The following is a 16,865-nucleotide window of genomic DNA, read 5'->3' on the forward strand; positions in this document are numbered from 1 at the left end:
TTTTTTTTTTTTTTTTTTTTTTTTTGGCCAGGGCTGGGTTTGAACCCACCCCCTCCGGCATATGGAACAGGCACCCTACCCTTCTGAGCCACAGGTGCTGCCCAGAAGGGACACTTCTTAAGCTGATAGAGGCCATCTACAGCAAACCCACAGCCAATACTGTATTTAATGGAGTTAAATTGAAATCATTTCCACTCAGATCAGGAACCAGGCAAGGTTGCCCGTTGTCTCCAATGCTTTTTAACATTGTAATGGAAGTCTTAGCCATTGCAATTAGGCAAGAAAAAGCAATCAAGGGTATCCATATAGGTTCAGAAGAGATGCAACTTTCACTCTTTGCAGATGACATGATTGTATGTCTAGAAAACACCAGGGATTCTACTACAAAACTCTTAGAAGTGATCAAGGAATACCTCAGCGTCTCAGGAAATTCATTTCACATCAGAATTCTACCAAACATTTAAGAGGAACTAGTACCTATATTACTCTACCTTATTACAAAATCAACACTCATAAATCTGTAGCCTTTATATATACCAACAATAGTTTAGCTGAAAAAATAGTCAAGGACTCTATTCTGTTCGTGGTAGTGCCAAAGAAGATGAAATATTTGGGAGTTTACCTAACAAAGGATGTGAAAGATCTCTATAAAGAGAAGTATGAAATTCTAAGAAAAGAAATAGCTGAAGATGTTCACAAATGGAAAAACATACCATGTTCATGGCTGGGAAGAATCAACATTGTTAAAATGTCCATACTACCCAAAGCAATATACAATTTTAATGCAATCCCCAATAAAGCACCACTGTCATACTTTAAAAATCTTGAAAAAATACTTCGTTTTATATGGAATCAGAAAAAACCTGTAATAGCCAACACACTACTCAGAAATAAAACTAAGCAGGAGGAATTACATTACCAGACCTCAGACTATACTATAAACCAATAGTGATCAAAACAGCATGGTACTGGCACAAAAACAGAGGTAAGATGTAGCGAACAGAATAGACGACCAAGAGGTGGACCCAGCTACTTACCATTATCTGATCTTTGACAAGCCAGTTAAAAAGATTCAGTGGGGAAAAGATTCCCTATTTAACAAATGGTGCTGGCTCGGTGCCTGTAGCTCATCCGGCTAAGGCGCCAGCCACGTACACCTAAGGGGGCGGGTTTGAATCCAGCCCGGACCTGCCAAACAACAATGACGGCTGCAACCAAAAAATAGCCGGGCGTTGTGGTGGGCGCCTGTGGTCTCAGCTACTTGGGAGGCGAAGGCAGGAGACTCGCTTGAGCCCAGGAGTTGGAGGTTGCTGTGAGCTGTAATGCCACGGCACTCTACCCAGGGGGACAGCTTGAGGCTCTGTCTCAAAAAAAAAAAAAAAAAAAAATGGTGCTGGCGAACTGTAGGAGACTGAACCCACATCTTTCACCATTAACTAAGATAGACTCTCACTGGATTAAAGATTTGAATTAAGACATGAAACTATAAAAATACTAGAAGAAAGTGCAGGGAAAACTCTTGAAGAAATTGGCCTGAGCGAATATTTTATGAGGAGGACTCCCCCCACCCCCCACAATAGAAGCAACATCAAAAATACACTACTGGGACCTGATCAAACTAAAAAGCTTCTGCACTGCCAAGAACACAGTAAGTAAAGCAAGCAGACAGCCCTCAGAATCGGAGAAGATATTTGCAGGTTATGTCTCCGACAAAGGTTTAATAACCAGAATCCACAGAGAACTCAAACGTATTAGCAAGAAAAGAACAAGTGATCTCATATCAGGGTGGGCAAAAGACTTGAAGAGAATCTTCTCTAAAGAAGACAGGTGTATGGCCTACAGACATATGAAAAAATGCTCATCATCCTTAATCATCAGAGAAATGCAAATCAAATGATACTTTGAGATATCATCTAATTCCAGTAAGATTGGCCCATATCACAAAATCCCCAAACCAGATGTTGGCGTGGATGTGGAGAAAAGGGAACACTTCTACACTGCTGGAGAGAATGCAAACTAATACGTTCCTTTTAGAAAGATATTTGGAGAACACTTAGGGATCTAAAAATAGACCTGCCATTTGATCCTACAATTCCTCTACCAGGTATATATCCAGAAGACCAAAAATCACACTATAACATTTGTATTAGAATGTTTATTGCAGCCCAATACATAACTGCTAAGTCATGGAAGAAGCCCAAGTAGTCATTGACCCAAAAACAGATTAATAAATTGTGGCGTACATACACCATGGAATACTATGCAGCCTTAAAGAAAGATGGAGACTTTACCTCTTACTTGTTTACATAGAGCTAGTACATATTCTTCTTAGCAAAGTATCTCAAGAATGGAGGAAAAAGTATCCAATGTACTCAGCCCTACTATGAAACCAATTTATAGCTTTCTTATGAAAGCTATAACCCAATTATAGCCCAAGAAGAAGGGGAAAGGGGAGAGGGAGAGGATGGGAGGGGGGAGTATGGGTGGAGGGAGGGTAAGTGGTGGGACCACACCTACAGTGCATCTTATGAGGTTACATGTGAAATTTACTAGGTGTAGAATATAAATTTCTGTCTTTTTTCTTTTTTTTTTTTTTGAGACAGAGCCTCAAGCTGTCACCCTGGGCAGAGTGCCATGGCATCACAGCTCACAGCAACCTCCAACTCCTAGACTCAAGTGAGTCCCCTGCCTCAGCCTCCCTAGTAGCTGGGACCACAGGCACCCACCACAATGGCTGGCTATTTCTTGGTTATGGTCGTCACTGTTGTTTGTCGGGCCTGGGCTGGATTTGAACCCGCCACTTTAGGTGTATGTGGTTGGCACCTTAGCCACTTGAGCCACAGGCGCCGAGCCAGAATATAAATTTCTTAACACAATAGAAAATGCCGTGAAGGCTATGTTAACAATTTTGATGAAACTATTTCAAATTGTATATAAAACCAGCACAATGTACCCCATGATTCCATTAACGTACACAGCTATTATTTAATTAAAAAAAACACACAAAAACAAACTTAATAAAGCTAAATAAGTATATGGGCAACTGGACATAGTATAGCTAGTATTGTTGTAACAAAAGATTATAACTCTACATATATAACTTTTGTACATAATTTAAGATAGTAATATTGTAAAAGATTTATTAGTTTATGTTTTTGAACACTATTGTACAAAGATATAATTCTGTGATACTGACAACTGAAAGGGGTGGGGTCAAAGATAGAAAGGCAAAACAATATTCTGTTTTATTGATGTTGAACTGGTATAAATTCATAGTCGTGTTATAACTGAGTATGTTATATGTAATCCCCAGGGAAACCAGAAAAAAAAATGGCTATGGAATATACACAGAGGTAAATGAGGAACAAATGTAAACCTAACACATTTTTTGTAGTAAATGTATCACTACAAAAAATCATCTAAATGCTGAAGAAGATAGTAATGTAGGAAATGAGTGACAAACAAGCTATAAGGCATGTAGAAAATAAATAAGTCTTTTCTTTACTTTAAATGTAAATTGATTAATCTCTCCAATCAAAAGACAGAGATTAGCAGATGGGGTAAAAAGTCACGATCAATATGCTATCTATAAGTTAGATCCAAACATGCAAATGGGTTGAAAATAAAAGGATGGAAAGAGATGTATCATGCAAATAGCAATCAAAGTGAGCAGGAATGGCTAATATCAGACAAAATAGAATTCAAATAAAAAAGGTAATAAGAGACAAAAAAGAACCAAGGAGGTGAAAGACTTACACAATGAAGACCAGAAAACACTGCTGAAAGAAATTAAAAAAGATATAAATAAATGGAAGCACATCCCATTTTCACAAATTAGAGACCAAATATTGTTAAGATGTCAATACAACCCAAAATAATTTAAAGAGTCAATGCAATCCCTATCGAAATTCCAACGTTTTCTGCAGAAATAAAAAAGATTGTAAAATTCACATGAACTCTCAAGTGACCCCAAGTAGCCAAAACAATCTTGAAAAAAAATAACATGGCAGGAGTCCCATTTCTTCCTGATTTCAAAATTTACAAAAAAGCTATAATAATCAAAATAGTCTGTTACTGGAACAAAGACAGACACATAGAAAATGGAATAGAGAACCCATTAATAAATCCTTGCATATATGTTCAAATAATTTTTGACAATGACGCCAAAGCCATTCAATGGGAAAAGGATGGTCTTGTCAACAAACAGCGATGGGAAAATTGGATATTCACAAGCAAAAGAGTGAAGTTGAATCTTACCTCACATGATATACAAAAATTAACTCAAAATGAATTAAAGACCTAAATGTGATACCTAAAACTATAAAACTCTTAGAGGAAAAATAAAGTAGAACCTTTACAACGTTAGGGTTGGCAGTGATTTCCTGGATATGACACCAAAGGTTAACAATAAAAAAATTGACAAACTTCATGAATTTAAAAACTTTATGTACTATATACCAAAAGATAATAGAGTAAAAAGGTAACCTGATTCAAAAATGGGGAAAAAATTAGAAAAGATATTTTTACAAAGATGATATACAAATGGTCAATAAATGCATCAATATCACTAATCATGAGGGAAATGAAATTCAAAACCACAATGAGGTATTGCCTCATATCCATCAGGATGACTACTATTAAAAAAGCCAAAATACAGCTTGGCATCTGTAGCTCAGTGCTACAGGTTAGGGTGCCAGACATACACACTGGGGTTGGCGGGTTTGAACCCAGCCCAGGCCTGCTAAACAATAATTACAACTGCAATAAAAAAATAGCTGGGCGTTGTGACGGGTGCCTGTAGTCCCAGCTACTTGGGAGGCTGAGGCAAGAGAATCGCTTAAGCCTAAGACTTTGGGGTTACTGTGAACTGTGATGCCATGGCACTCTATGGATGGAGACACAGTGAGACTCTGTCTCAAAAAAAAAAAAAAAAAAAAAAGAAGTACTTATAGTAGTCAAAATCATAGAGATAGCAGAATGATTGGTAGGGAATGGAGAGTTATTATTTAATGCTTATTGAATGTTAGTTTTACAACATGAAAAGAATTATGTTATGGAGGTGGATGGTTGTGTGGCTGAACTACAATATAAACATGTGATCATAATGTACTGTATCCTTGAATCATGGTCTCTAGGGACTCTTCCATCTCAGCCTCCTAAGGAGCTGGGATTATAGGTATATGCTATCCTGCCTGGCTAATTTCCAGATTTTGATCAACATTATTGTGGGTATATAGGACAATGTTTTTGTGGAAAATGAATCCTAAAGTATCTGGGGCAATGCAGTATTAGGTTGGTAACTTATTTTCAAATGATGCAGGAAGTTCTTTTGATCATTTAAACACGAAAAAAATGTATATACATAATACATACATATTGTATAATCAAGATAAGAAATGTCAGTGGATCCAATTTAGTCTTCAAGTTTGTGACCGACATGCATAAATAATTTTTAAATAACAAATGTTGCTAAAGCTAACTTTCAATTTACTAGGCTGTCGCTACCATGTAGTGTTCAAAAAACACTTTCATGCTCAGCCCAGTTTATTCATTCATATTACACTGCTATCATGACTAAACTTTAACAATATACTTAACTATCTGTGACAGATGAAAACACATCAAATCCCATACTATGGTAATTTTCTACATTATTACGCAATTTTGACTTACTTTGTAAACTGCCATAATTTGGAATTTGTGATATTTGTGACACCCTTTTAACATAAGAGGGTGATAAAAACATGATTCCCTGAAAGACTCTACCTAACAAATTCAAATATGGTGATTTGGTTGTTTGTACCTTCACATTAACCTGAAAAAAAAAAAAGATTCTGCCACCTCATTTGTAATTAAAGAAATACAAAGGAAGTTACTTTTCCACTCTTCAAAATTACACCAATTAAAAAATACATCTAATGTCTAGTTCCTTAATTTCCTTACTCATTAGGATGACCTATTTTGTATCCATTATAATTACAAAAAGTAAAAACATTTAAACATTCTGCTGGTGAGGAAATGAGCATTACTTAAACTGGTCAAATGTTTTGAGACATAATTGGGTAGGAGCTCTCAAATTTTAAATTCACATATCCCTGAATTGAACAATTACATCTCTAGAAATCTCTTAAAAGTGAATTACTTGTATATATCCATAAAGTTCTTACAGAAATATGTTCACTGACTACATTATAGAAATAAAGAAAAACCAAAAATACATAAAGGTCGAATCTTACAATAGTGTCGAAAGACTTCCAAGTTTATGTACAAATAACTGCAGTTATATATGGTAGAACCTCCATAGTTGAACACCTCCCTACATTGACCACCTCCTTAAGTTGACCTAATTTTCAACATGGACAGATGGACATTCACCATATATACATTATCAGTACAGTAGGGCTAGTTCCTTATGTTGACCACTTCGTCAACTTACAGAGGGTCTACTGTTTTACTAGAATCTTAAAGATCAAAAGAATTAATGCATTATCAATTTATAAAAGAAGTATAAGTCCTTATTTAATATAGCTAGCTGGGTGCAATGGTATAGCTATAGTACCAGCTACTTGGGAGGCTGAGGTGAGGGGAATCACTGGAGCCCACGAGTTTGAGTCAGCCTGGCACCTATCTCTATAAAAAACAAAACAAGGGGTGGTGCCTGTGGCTCAAAGTAGTAGGGTGCTGGCCCCATATGCTGGAGGTAGTGGGTTCAAACCCAGCCCCGGCCAAAAACTGCAAAAAACCCCCCCAAACCAAATCAAACCCAAACAAAACAAACAAACAGAAAAACCCCTAAAATGTTTACAGTGCTTTGTACATTTTCATCAGTTTTTATACATCCTAACAAAAGGACAGGTAGTACAACTATCATCAACCTCTTTTAAGAGTAACAACTGAAACTCAGGAAGGTCAACCACCTTACTAAGCTGCACAGAACTTATTAGAGCTATATTAGAGCTTAGATCTAAGCTCATTTAATTTAACTCTAAATCTTAATGGTATTTATATTTGATCCTTGAAATGTATCTTGTTAGAAAAACTGTTTATTGCTTCACACTGAAAGGGCTATTTTAAAGAACAGACATTTCATCAAAGGTTTTTGTAATTCTGGTATAAAAATTAATGGCTGAATGACTTGTGTCTAGAGATAAACTAAATTTATAAGCTACAATTAGTTTCCATTGTTTCTGAGAGGTCACAAAGGTTTTCCTGATATTGATGATCTCAAGATGACCACCTGTTTCTCATTCTGGGGGAGAAAACCATTAGAAACCATCCCTACAATGACTACCTCCTCAAGTTACCTAATTTTCATAGATCAGATATGTGGCACATGTGTGTACCAGTACAGCAAGTCTAGTTCCTTATGTTGACCATCTCCATAAAAAGATGGGAAGAAATATTTTCATCCCAAAGATCCTTACCTTTAAGGGAGTTATAATAAAAGAGCATATATATTTCCTTTGTGTCATTAACTATCAGTCTTCCCAAACACAGGCATGTGACCCAGAACATACCATCAGGAAACTGGTCAGCATCATCATCGAACATGGCTTCCTTGAGGGCAGATTTGTTGAAGGGACTGATGCTATCTGAATAGTTATATGGATTATAGTCTCTAGAGCGTGGAGAGGAGTGAGCAGGCATCGAATGGAGCAGTGAAACTTTATTATCAAGAGCTGTTTGGCTTGTGTCAGCAGCATCGCCTCCTGCTCTTGGGTCTGTTATCCCGGGACCACCACACATCTATCAATGGAAGGGGAAGGCACAGCAAATTAACTCATTTTCAAATACTTCTTTAATATTCTAAAAAGATATTTTCCTATTGTGTAAAGGCAATTTTCAGAAGGTAACAATAATGAGCTGAAAAAAATTAAGCAATGGAAATCAACATTATGCGTTAAAATTTATATTTGAAATGTCAAAGTTTATGGTAAAGATGTAAAGAAACCATAGCTATAAGGGCAAATAAGAACTGTGAAAGGATGCTGTCTCTAAATATTATTATAGTTTCCTTTCCAATGGCTTAATCAAACAGTATATACAGCACGATTAGCAGTAGCTTCTCCATGCCAGACAAAGATAGAAAAGGAATTTCATTGGCAACATGGAACTAAAAGCTACAAGAGTCCACGTCCATTTATTTATTTATTTTTTGAGACCAAGTCTCAAGCTGTCACCCTGTTTAAAGTCCCTTTGGGTCATCATAGCTCACAGCAACCTACAACTCTTGGGCTCAAGCGATCCTCTTGCCTCAGTTTTTCTATTTTTTAGTAGAGTGCTAGCATTACAGGCTTGAGCCACCATGCCTGGCAAGAGTCCATTAAACTAAATTTTAACAGGCCTGCTTTAAAGAAAAAAATGAAAGCCTTAAAAAGAACCTACTTAACTTTTGGAAGGATGCCAATGGAATTGAGGTACACTGACATACTTACCAAAATATGAATACTTGAATACTAATACTGATCTGATACCACTATCAAAATCGTTACTGCCACATGTATCATCATTACTAACATCTACCAAGCAATATTAGGTGTATCAAGCCATCTGCTAGACATGTTAGAAATATTTTTCAAATACAGTAGTACATGCATAGTTGCCCACCTCCCTACATTGACCACCTCCTTAAGGTGACCTAATTTTCACAGACTAGACATGTAGCACATGTATGTATCAGTACAGTAAGTCTAACTTCTTATGGTGACACCTTCATATGTTGACCAGTTTGTTACAGTCCTTTGGTCAACTTACAGAGGTTTTACTGTATTTACTATGTACTTTTTATATGACTGGCATTGTTCTTAGCATTTGGAATGTTAGTGAACAAAAGAGAGAATGAAGCCTACCCTTGTGCCATTTATGTTGCCGTGGAGGGACAGAAACAATAAAACAAGTTAATTAATAAGTAAAGTATATGGTATGGTAGGAGGTGATCAGTGTATGAGAAAAAAAGGATGGGGGACAAGGACAGGGACAGTGGCTCATTCCTATAATCCTAGCACTTCGGGAGGCTGAGGCCGGAGGACAGCTTGAGGAGTTTGAGGTTACAGTGAGCTAAGATGATGCCACTGTACTCTATCTAGCCCATGCAACAGAGCAAGACACTGGCTCAAACAACCCCCCAAAACCCAACATGGTATTAAAGGTATGGTATTAAAAGGATCCTAAGTGCCAAGGTGGGAGGGTGGAGTTCAATAATTAAATAGTGTGAGTAGGGTTCACTGAGAAGCTTGAGCAAACACTTGAGCGAAGTGAGAGAATTAACCCTGGGGCCTTCTGCAAGAAGAGTGTTTCAGGTAGTGGAAACAGCTAATAAAAGACTGAGATAGAAATATACCCAGTAAGTTCAAGGAATAGTAAGGAGGCCAGTGTGGCAGGAGGAGAGTGAACAAGGAAACTAGCAGGAGATGAGACCAGAGAAGTAACAGAAAAACTGCCTATCATGTAGACTTTTGATTTTACTATGATATAGAAGACTCCTATAGAGTTCAGTAGAAGAGTGAGAACAGAATACAAGAGGCCAAGGGCAGAATCAAGAAGGCCAATTAGATGCCTGTTTTAATAATCCAGGTGAGAGAATTGATAAAGATAACTCAAACCATTAAAACTGGTGAAAGAAGCTGGATTCTAGATATATTCTGCAGATAGAGTCAACAGATCTCCTGATGGATTTGGTATGGAAGATGAGAAAGAGACACAAGACAACTCTTCTGTCTAAAGTTTTTGGCTGGGCAACAAGTAATGCCATTAACTAAAACATGAAAGAGCAGTTTTAGCAGAGAGGAGCAGGAGTTCAAATAGGTAGCTGAATGCATGAATGTGAAGCTCAGGAGAGTGTTCTGGGCTAAATGGAGTCATAACATAGCACAACAATTTTTAACACAGGCAGCGATATCCCTATTTTCTTTTTCTTTTTCTTTTTGAGACAGAGCCTCAAGTTATCCCCCTAGGTAGAGTGCCGTGGCATCACAGCTCACAGCAACCTCCAACTCCTGGGCTCAAGAGAGTCTCCTGCCTCAGCCTTCCAAGTAGCTGGGACCACAGGCGCCCACCACAGCGCCTGGCTATTTTTTAGTTGCAGCCATCATTGTTGTTTTTTTCTTTTTGGCGGGCCCGGGCTGGATTTGAACCTGCCACCTTAGTTGTATGTGGCTGGCGCCTTAGCTACTTGAGCCACAGGCGCCGAGCCTATCCCTATTTTCTTTATGAAGACAGGCTTAGAAGTGTAATCTGACTAGCTAATAACTGCCAGGGACCAGGGTTTGAACACAGTCTGTCAAAATCCACTACTTGAGTTCCCTCCCCCATACCATGTAGTGTTTGAAAAAGCAAAACAAAACTGAGTCTCAATTAAGCAATGGTTCTTACTAACCCGTGTTTGCTACCTCTCACAGCTTTTAGAGTAGGGGATCTTTTTTTTTTTTGGTTTAAGACAGACTCTCACTATGTTGTCGTTGGTAGAGTGTCATGGTGTTATAGCTCACGGCAACCTCAAACTCTTGGGCTTAAGCAATTCTCATGCCTCAGCTTCCCAAGTAGCTGGGAACTCAGGTGCCTGCCACAACGCCTAGCTACTTTTTTGCGGCAGTTGTCATTGTTGTTTAACAGGCCCAGGCCAGGCTCAAACCCACCAGCCTTGGTATATGTGTCCAGCGCTCTAACCACTGAACTATAAGAACTGAGCCATGGAGTAGGGGATCTTAATTATTAGTGATAGGCTAGTTTTTGGCAGCCGCTTCACTAGGCTAACCACAATCTAGCTCTGCCAGATGGGCATGGGGAGAAAAATAGCAGGAAGTAAGTCAGACAGGCAGAGGAAGGAGTCCTTTAGAGATGTGCCAAAGCATTACAATGCTCTGCAATTTTGCAGACACTGAGAAACAATGGATTCTGTAGGCACTGGTGGGATGGCCTGTTTTCAGAAAAGTCTAAGCTGTCAGAGAAAAGTCTAAGGGGCAGCAAAGTAAAAAACCTATTTCAGAAAGATAGGTCATAACATCCTTAACTGGAGCCAATAAAATGATGGCAAATTACTATGACTATACTTAACAAGAGAAAAAAAAATCTAAATCCCTTATTTTGTCTTATAAGATTCATGTAATCTGGCCCATATCTCTTTTTTATTATGGATTAATATGAGGGTAGATACAACTGATTAAGTTATATTATTTACATGTGTAAGGTAAAGTACAAAGTCTGAGTTGTAGTTGAGTCCTTCACCCAGGAAGTGTGTCATATACTCCTAAATTGTACCCGATAGTGGGAACTAATCGAGCTCCTCCCCACTTCTTGAATTTAATTGTGTTTTTCTCTCATATGGGGCTGTAGTTGTTGGACTACTATTTTCAGATAAATACTGAGTAGTACATGGGATGCTTGATTTTCCATTCTTGAGACAACTTTACTAAGGTGAATGCTCTCCAAATCCATCTAGGTAAATACAAAAGATGCAAAGTCTCCATCTTTTCATGGTTGAACTAGCTCACGTTTTACTCCTTCTTTCTTTCACAATGCTCCAACTACACTGGGTTTCCTCTCTGTCTTCAGCTATACAAAGCTTGTCTCCATCTAAGTGTCTTTGCATTTGCTAATTTTTTCATGGACTTCTCCAGATTTGGTGTGGTTTTGTTTAGGTCTCAATGCAAATGTCACTCCCTAAGAAAGCCTTCCCTGATCACACAATCTAAAATAGATCTACTTTCCTTTAAGGCACATTCTAATCTAAAACTCCATAGTACTCATCACTATATGAAAATCTAAAAGGAACTTGAAGGCAGCAACGACTTGTAACTCTAACACCTCAAATGCTGCGTGGCAAGTGGTAGATGATCAGTAGATATTTAAGAGTGACTACGCCTAGAAAAGTTTATTTGAAAAAGTTCATTTGAAAGAAAGATAAAAAAAATTTCTTTATAAAAATGGAATTGTCTCAATAAAAAAAAAAAAAAACCAAAAAAAACCCTGAGTCTCACTTTGTCACCCTCAGTAGAGTCCTGTGGTGTCATAGCTAACAGCAACCTCAAACTCTTGGGCTCAAGTGATTCTCCTGCCTCAGCCCAACAGTAGCTGGGACTACAGGCATGCACCACAATGCCTAGCTATGTTCTGTTTTTGTTGTTTGTTTGTTTAGTAGGCTTGGGCCAGGTTTGAACCCACCAGAACCAGAGCATGTGGCCAGTGCCCTAACCACTGAGCTATAGGTGCCTAGCCAAAATGAAATAGTTTTTAAAGTAAAGATATTTAAATACTCACTGAATCGCCATCATCCTTTTTAGAATCCCTTTTCAATGGCTCATTCATATCTTCTTGACTACGGAAGCTGAAATTCTGGATTGCTTCAGTGACACCTCTAAGAGAACTATAAATATCTTCAGAGTTCATATTTTCTGTGTCATAATCAAAAGCACTGTGAAAAAGACAACAGTCATTTTTAATTATGTGTAGTTTTAAAATGCAAACACATTTGAGGAGAATATGTAGAATACTTACAAAAACAGGATTAGAGAATGTATATTCTCCAGAGCATGATTAGCAAAATAAAACATGGCAGCTTTATAAACGGTTAAAGTATATGTCCCTTTGTCTTTCCACCAAAGATAGTTTACAATGACTCTAGAATGCATAGCCCTTAATTACTAGTTTGTCTTTCTTCCTTCAAATGATTAACCAGGGGTCAGGCAAACTATGAGGTCTTGCAATATAAAAATGTTCTTTAATTTTTAAATGGTTGAAAAAATATTTCATGACACATGAAAATTATACAAAATTTAAAATTATAATTATTATACATAATTATATAAAATTATACAAAATTTCAGTATCCATAAATAAAATTTTGTTGGAACATAGCTATACTTATTTATTTAGGTATTGTCTATGGCTGTTTTTGTACTACAACAGCAGAGTTGAGTAGTGGTCTCAAAGGCCACATGGCTTGGAAAGTTTAAAATACAATATTTACCTCTAGCTCTTTACAGAAAGTTTGCTAGTCCCTGTGATTAACACCTAATAATGGTTAATTCTTGAAGAAGAATTAAATGTATTTTAACATAAATTTATAGGAAGGCCGAGAATTTTTAACATTGAATGTAAGTGTTGCAGACATCAATTCTATAATAAAATTCTAATTCAACCAAAGCTGGAATTTAGCCACCAAAATTGTTGCATATGTATATTACATGGAAGAAATAAACTAGGTAAGTATGCAATACATTTTTCTTTCTTAGATGATTATGAATTACCTGATGAAGCATGCTATGGTATATGGCTACTAACAAAAATCAAGCTATTAACTATAAATACGAACTACTATGCAAACAAGTTTTCAAAGGACCAGGAATAGGGAACGATATCAGTCTATTAATGATCAATGAACTTTATTTGAAATACAACCCATGCACTGGGTGCAGTGACACATGTCTATAATCCTAGCACTTTGGGAGGCCAACACAGGAGAACTGTTTAAGGCCAGGAGTTTGAGACCAGCCTGAGCAAAAGTAAGACCTGGTCTCTACAAAAAAATAGAAAAATCAGCTGGTGAGGTGGTGTATACGTATAGTCTCAGTTACTCGGGAAGCTAAGTTAGGAGGATTGCTTGAGCCAAGGAGTTTGAGATTAGAGTGAGCTATGATCACAGCACTGCACATTAGTCTGGACTACAGTGAGAATCTGCCTCAAAAAACCAAAACAAAATAAAAAAACAGCCCATGCTTAAACCATACTTAAATTGTGCAAGTGTGTGAAAATTATATACATTTTTTATTTTGTATTAAGAACCAATCTTTCAGTTATATTTTTTTCTCAGAGGTACATATGCATTAGATCTCTGTGTATATATAATAAATATATATAGTGAACATGTTACATATTTATTATACATTTAACCCTTTCTGGTATTTTTTTTTTTTTTTTTTTGAGACAGGAGCCTCAAGCTATCCCCCTGGGTAGAGGGCCATGGCATCTCAGCTCACAGCAACCTCCCACTCCTGGCTCAAGCGAGTCTCCTGCCACAACGCCCGGCTATTTTTTGGTTGCAGCCGTCGTTGTTTGGCAGGCCCGGGCCGGATTCGAACCCGCCACCTTGGGTGTACATGGCTGGTGCCTTAGCCAGTTGAGCCACCCTTTCCTATTTGTACTTTTCTATTTTTATATCTTTCCTGTAAGCTTAATATTTTTTCCTACTTTTAGAGGTTGCCAGTCAATATTAGATCTAAATTAATTGACCTCAATGGTTATAGTGAGTAGTAAAATATAACTGAAAGACACAATTTACAATTCATTGAATTTAGTTGTTTGTTTTTTTTTTTTGAGACATAGTCTTATTATGTTGCCCTTGGTAGAGTGCCACGGCATCACAGCTCACAACAACCTCAAACTCTTGGGCTTAAGCAATTCTCTTGCCTCACCCTCCCAAGTAGTATAATTCATTGGATTTAGCATTTCTATATAAACTATATGTTGCATGTCTGAGAAATCTAACTCTGCTATTTAATGCAACAAGCAGTAATTTATAAAAGCAGTGTCAGAAAAAATAATATAAAATTCTATATCCTTTATATCATTATTATTGTTGTTGTTATTATTTTTTTTGCAACAGAGTCTCACTTTGTTCCCTGTTTAGATTGTCATGGTATCATAGCTCAGAGAAAATTCAAACTCCTGGGCTCAAGCAATACTTTTGCCTCATCCTCTCAAGTAGCTGGGACTACAGGTGCCCAACACAATGTCCAACTAGTTTTTCTACTTTAAATAGAGATGGGGGGTCACACTATTGGCTCAAGCTGACCGCAAACTCCTGAGCTCAAGCAATCCACCTGCCTCAGCCTCCTAGAGTGCTGGGATAATAGGCACGAGCCACTGTGCCCAGCCCTATATATCATTATTCAAACAGCTTTCAAATAAACTTAAAATTTTGAATTTGCTAAGTTTATACTTTTCTAAGACGTTCCAAGTCAAGTGAAAACTGAGTTGTATGAACATTTGCTTTCCCAAGAATGGGAATTTGCAAATGCAAACCATAATGGAAAATTATTCTTTTGTTACCTTGGAGATAATGTATTCTGTGATGTATTGGTTGGAGAAGTAAGAGGGCTGGACCAGTTGGCTGGTGATCGTGGTGTTGGTCTTGTCAAAGGACTCCCCATGGAACTCTGATGGAGGGAGTTAAACTAATATTAACATACGACAGATAAATGCAACTAAAAAACTCTTAAAGAAGCCACCCAAACATGAAGATGTAGCACATGAAAGCACATATTTATAGGTCAATATTTTAAATATTCATGTGCTTATATTCTGGTAGGAAAAATTTCTCTACTTTTAAAAATCAAACTCTTTAGTCTTTTTCTTTTTTCCTCGCTTACTTCCTGCTCTCAAATATTATCAATATCCTTTCCTTCAAAGATTCAACAAGACCCTACACTAGTAATTTTAAATCAGCTTCCTGTTTTGAGCCAATTTCCTTCCTCTGAACATTATCAGTGCTCAAATTTTATTCCTCCTTGAGTTTCTTTACAATTGATTTTCTCAAAGACACAAAGAGAGTAGAATTGGGTCATATTATTAACGTCTATCTCTTAAGATACAATACCTTTGCCTTTTAAAAAGATAATCACATTTGCATCACAAGAAACTGTTCTTAGATTACTTTTAATAATCCTTAATCTTTAACTCAAGCTTGCCAGAGGTGCACTTACCTCTTTCTTTCTTCTTAAAACTTTAGCTTAATTCTTTAGGCATATTAAATTATTTCATACCAGTGATATCTCTCCCTCTTTCTATATATGTATCTACCTTATTGCAATGTTTCATTTACTCAGACCTAACTTCCTAAAACCAAAATCCTTCATCCAAACACATATGGACTGACAAGCCTATAAACATTAAATGTAAACATGCTTTTTTAAAGCACCATCCTGTTAGAACTATATTCATTAATCTTGGAGTATGTCATCCCTGCTAGTCCTCAAATAGGGATTAGTTTATCTAAAGAGCAGGTCTTAATTTTAATGGCTTTCAAGGATAGTACCCTCATCTATGTTCTGCTTACATTCTGCTTTTCTTGTTCATACTGTGGCCACTGTTCACTACCACCCTAATATAAACATATTATAAAACAAATATGATAGGCCTAGGGACTCTATTCTTCCAAGATATAATAGTATTTAATTTTGCTCAGGAAATGTCTTAAGTGCTGATGCAAAAATCATATACAAGGATCAAGTTTACTTCATGTAAAAGAAAGCAAATATAATTAAATCAACTATCACATTATACAACAGCCAAAAAAATAAGTGAGAAATACCTGAGTTCCATTGCCAGTATTTCGAAGGTGATTATGTAGAAGCTTGGTAGCACCATCCTGAAAAGTTTTTGGTAAAGCTCCTAATAACATTGTAAACTCTGGGGTATTGAGTTCAAATAAAGAAATCAGCACTGACTGTGCTGCCTAGAAAACAAAGGTATATAAAAAGTAGATTAATTACTTTTTTGTTACTCAAAGGAGACCATTCCTCCCCCGCCTTCACATTTCTGTTCAATAGCCCAAGGCTTTACTACTTTTTGTAGGGAAAAAGAAGATGTTCTTATTTACCTTCAAATTTCTTTGTTGGAGAGAGAAAAATATTTGACATTATCATTTAATTTTTGAAAGTAAGAAAGGAAATACAAAACAATATAAAAAATACAACCTAATAAACATTGGCAAAAGTTAACCAGTGATTACAAGAAGGAATGGCTAAATAACGCCCATCCACAGTAACTTAATACTCAATTTCTACTTTTTCCAATATGTGATTTTTATTTATTTATTTATTTTTTAAAATAAAAATAGAGTGGGTAAAGTACCATGGTGTCATGGCTCA

General features: G+C 36.8%; 1 protein-coding gene across 7 annotated transcripts in view; it reads right to left on the reverse strand.

The window, feature by feature from the left end:
- CLASP2 (cytoplasmic linker associated protein 2) overlaps positions 1-16,865 on the reverse strand; it is a 216,714-nt gene that overhangs the window by 32,764 nt on the left and 167,085 nt on the right. For all 7 annotated transcript variants that reach the window (XM_023513932.1, XM_023513941.1, XM_023513940.1 and 4 more), the window contains 4 exons: positions 16,307-16,450; positions 15,046-15,152; positions 12,256-12,409; positions 7,518-7,746 (listed from right to left, as the gene is read on the reverse strand). In XM_023513932.1, the coding sequence (XP_023369700.1) occupies positions 7,518-7,746; positions 12,256-12,409; positions 15,046-15,152; positions 16,307-16,450 (634 nt within the window). The remainder of the gene's footprint in view (positions 1-7,517; positions 7,747-12,255; positions 12,410-15,045; positions 15,153-16,306; positions 16,451-16,865) is intronic.

Source organism: Otolemur garnettii, unplaced genomic scaffold (assembly GCF_000181295.1).
Source record: "Otolemur garnettii isolate 467f Iridium unplaced genomic scaffold, OtoGar3 scaffold00002, whole genome shotgun sequence".
Classification (NCBI taxonomy): domain Eukaryota; kingdom Metazoa; phylum Chordata; class Mammalia; order Primates; family Galagidae; genus Otolemur; species Otolemur garnettii.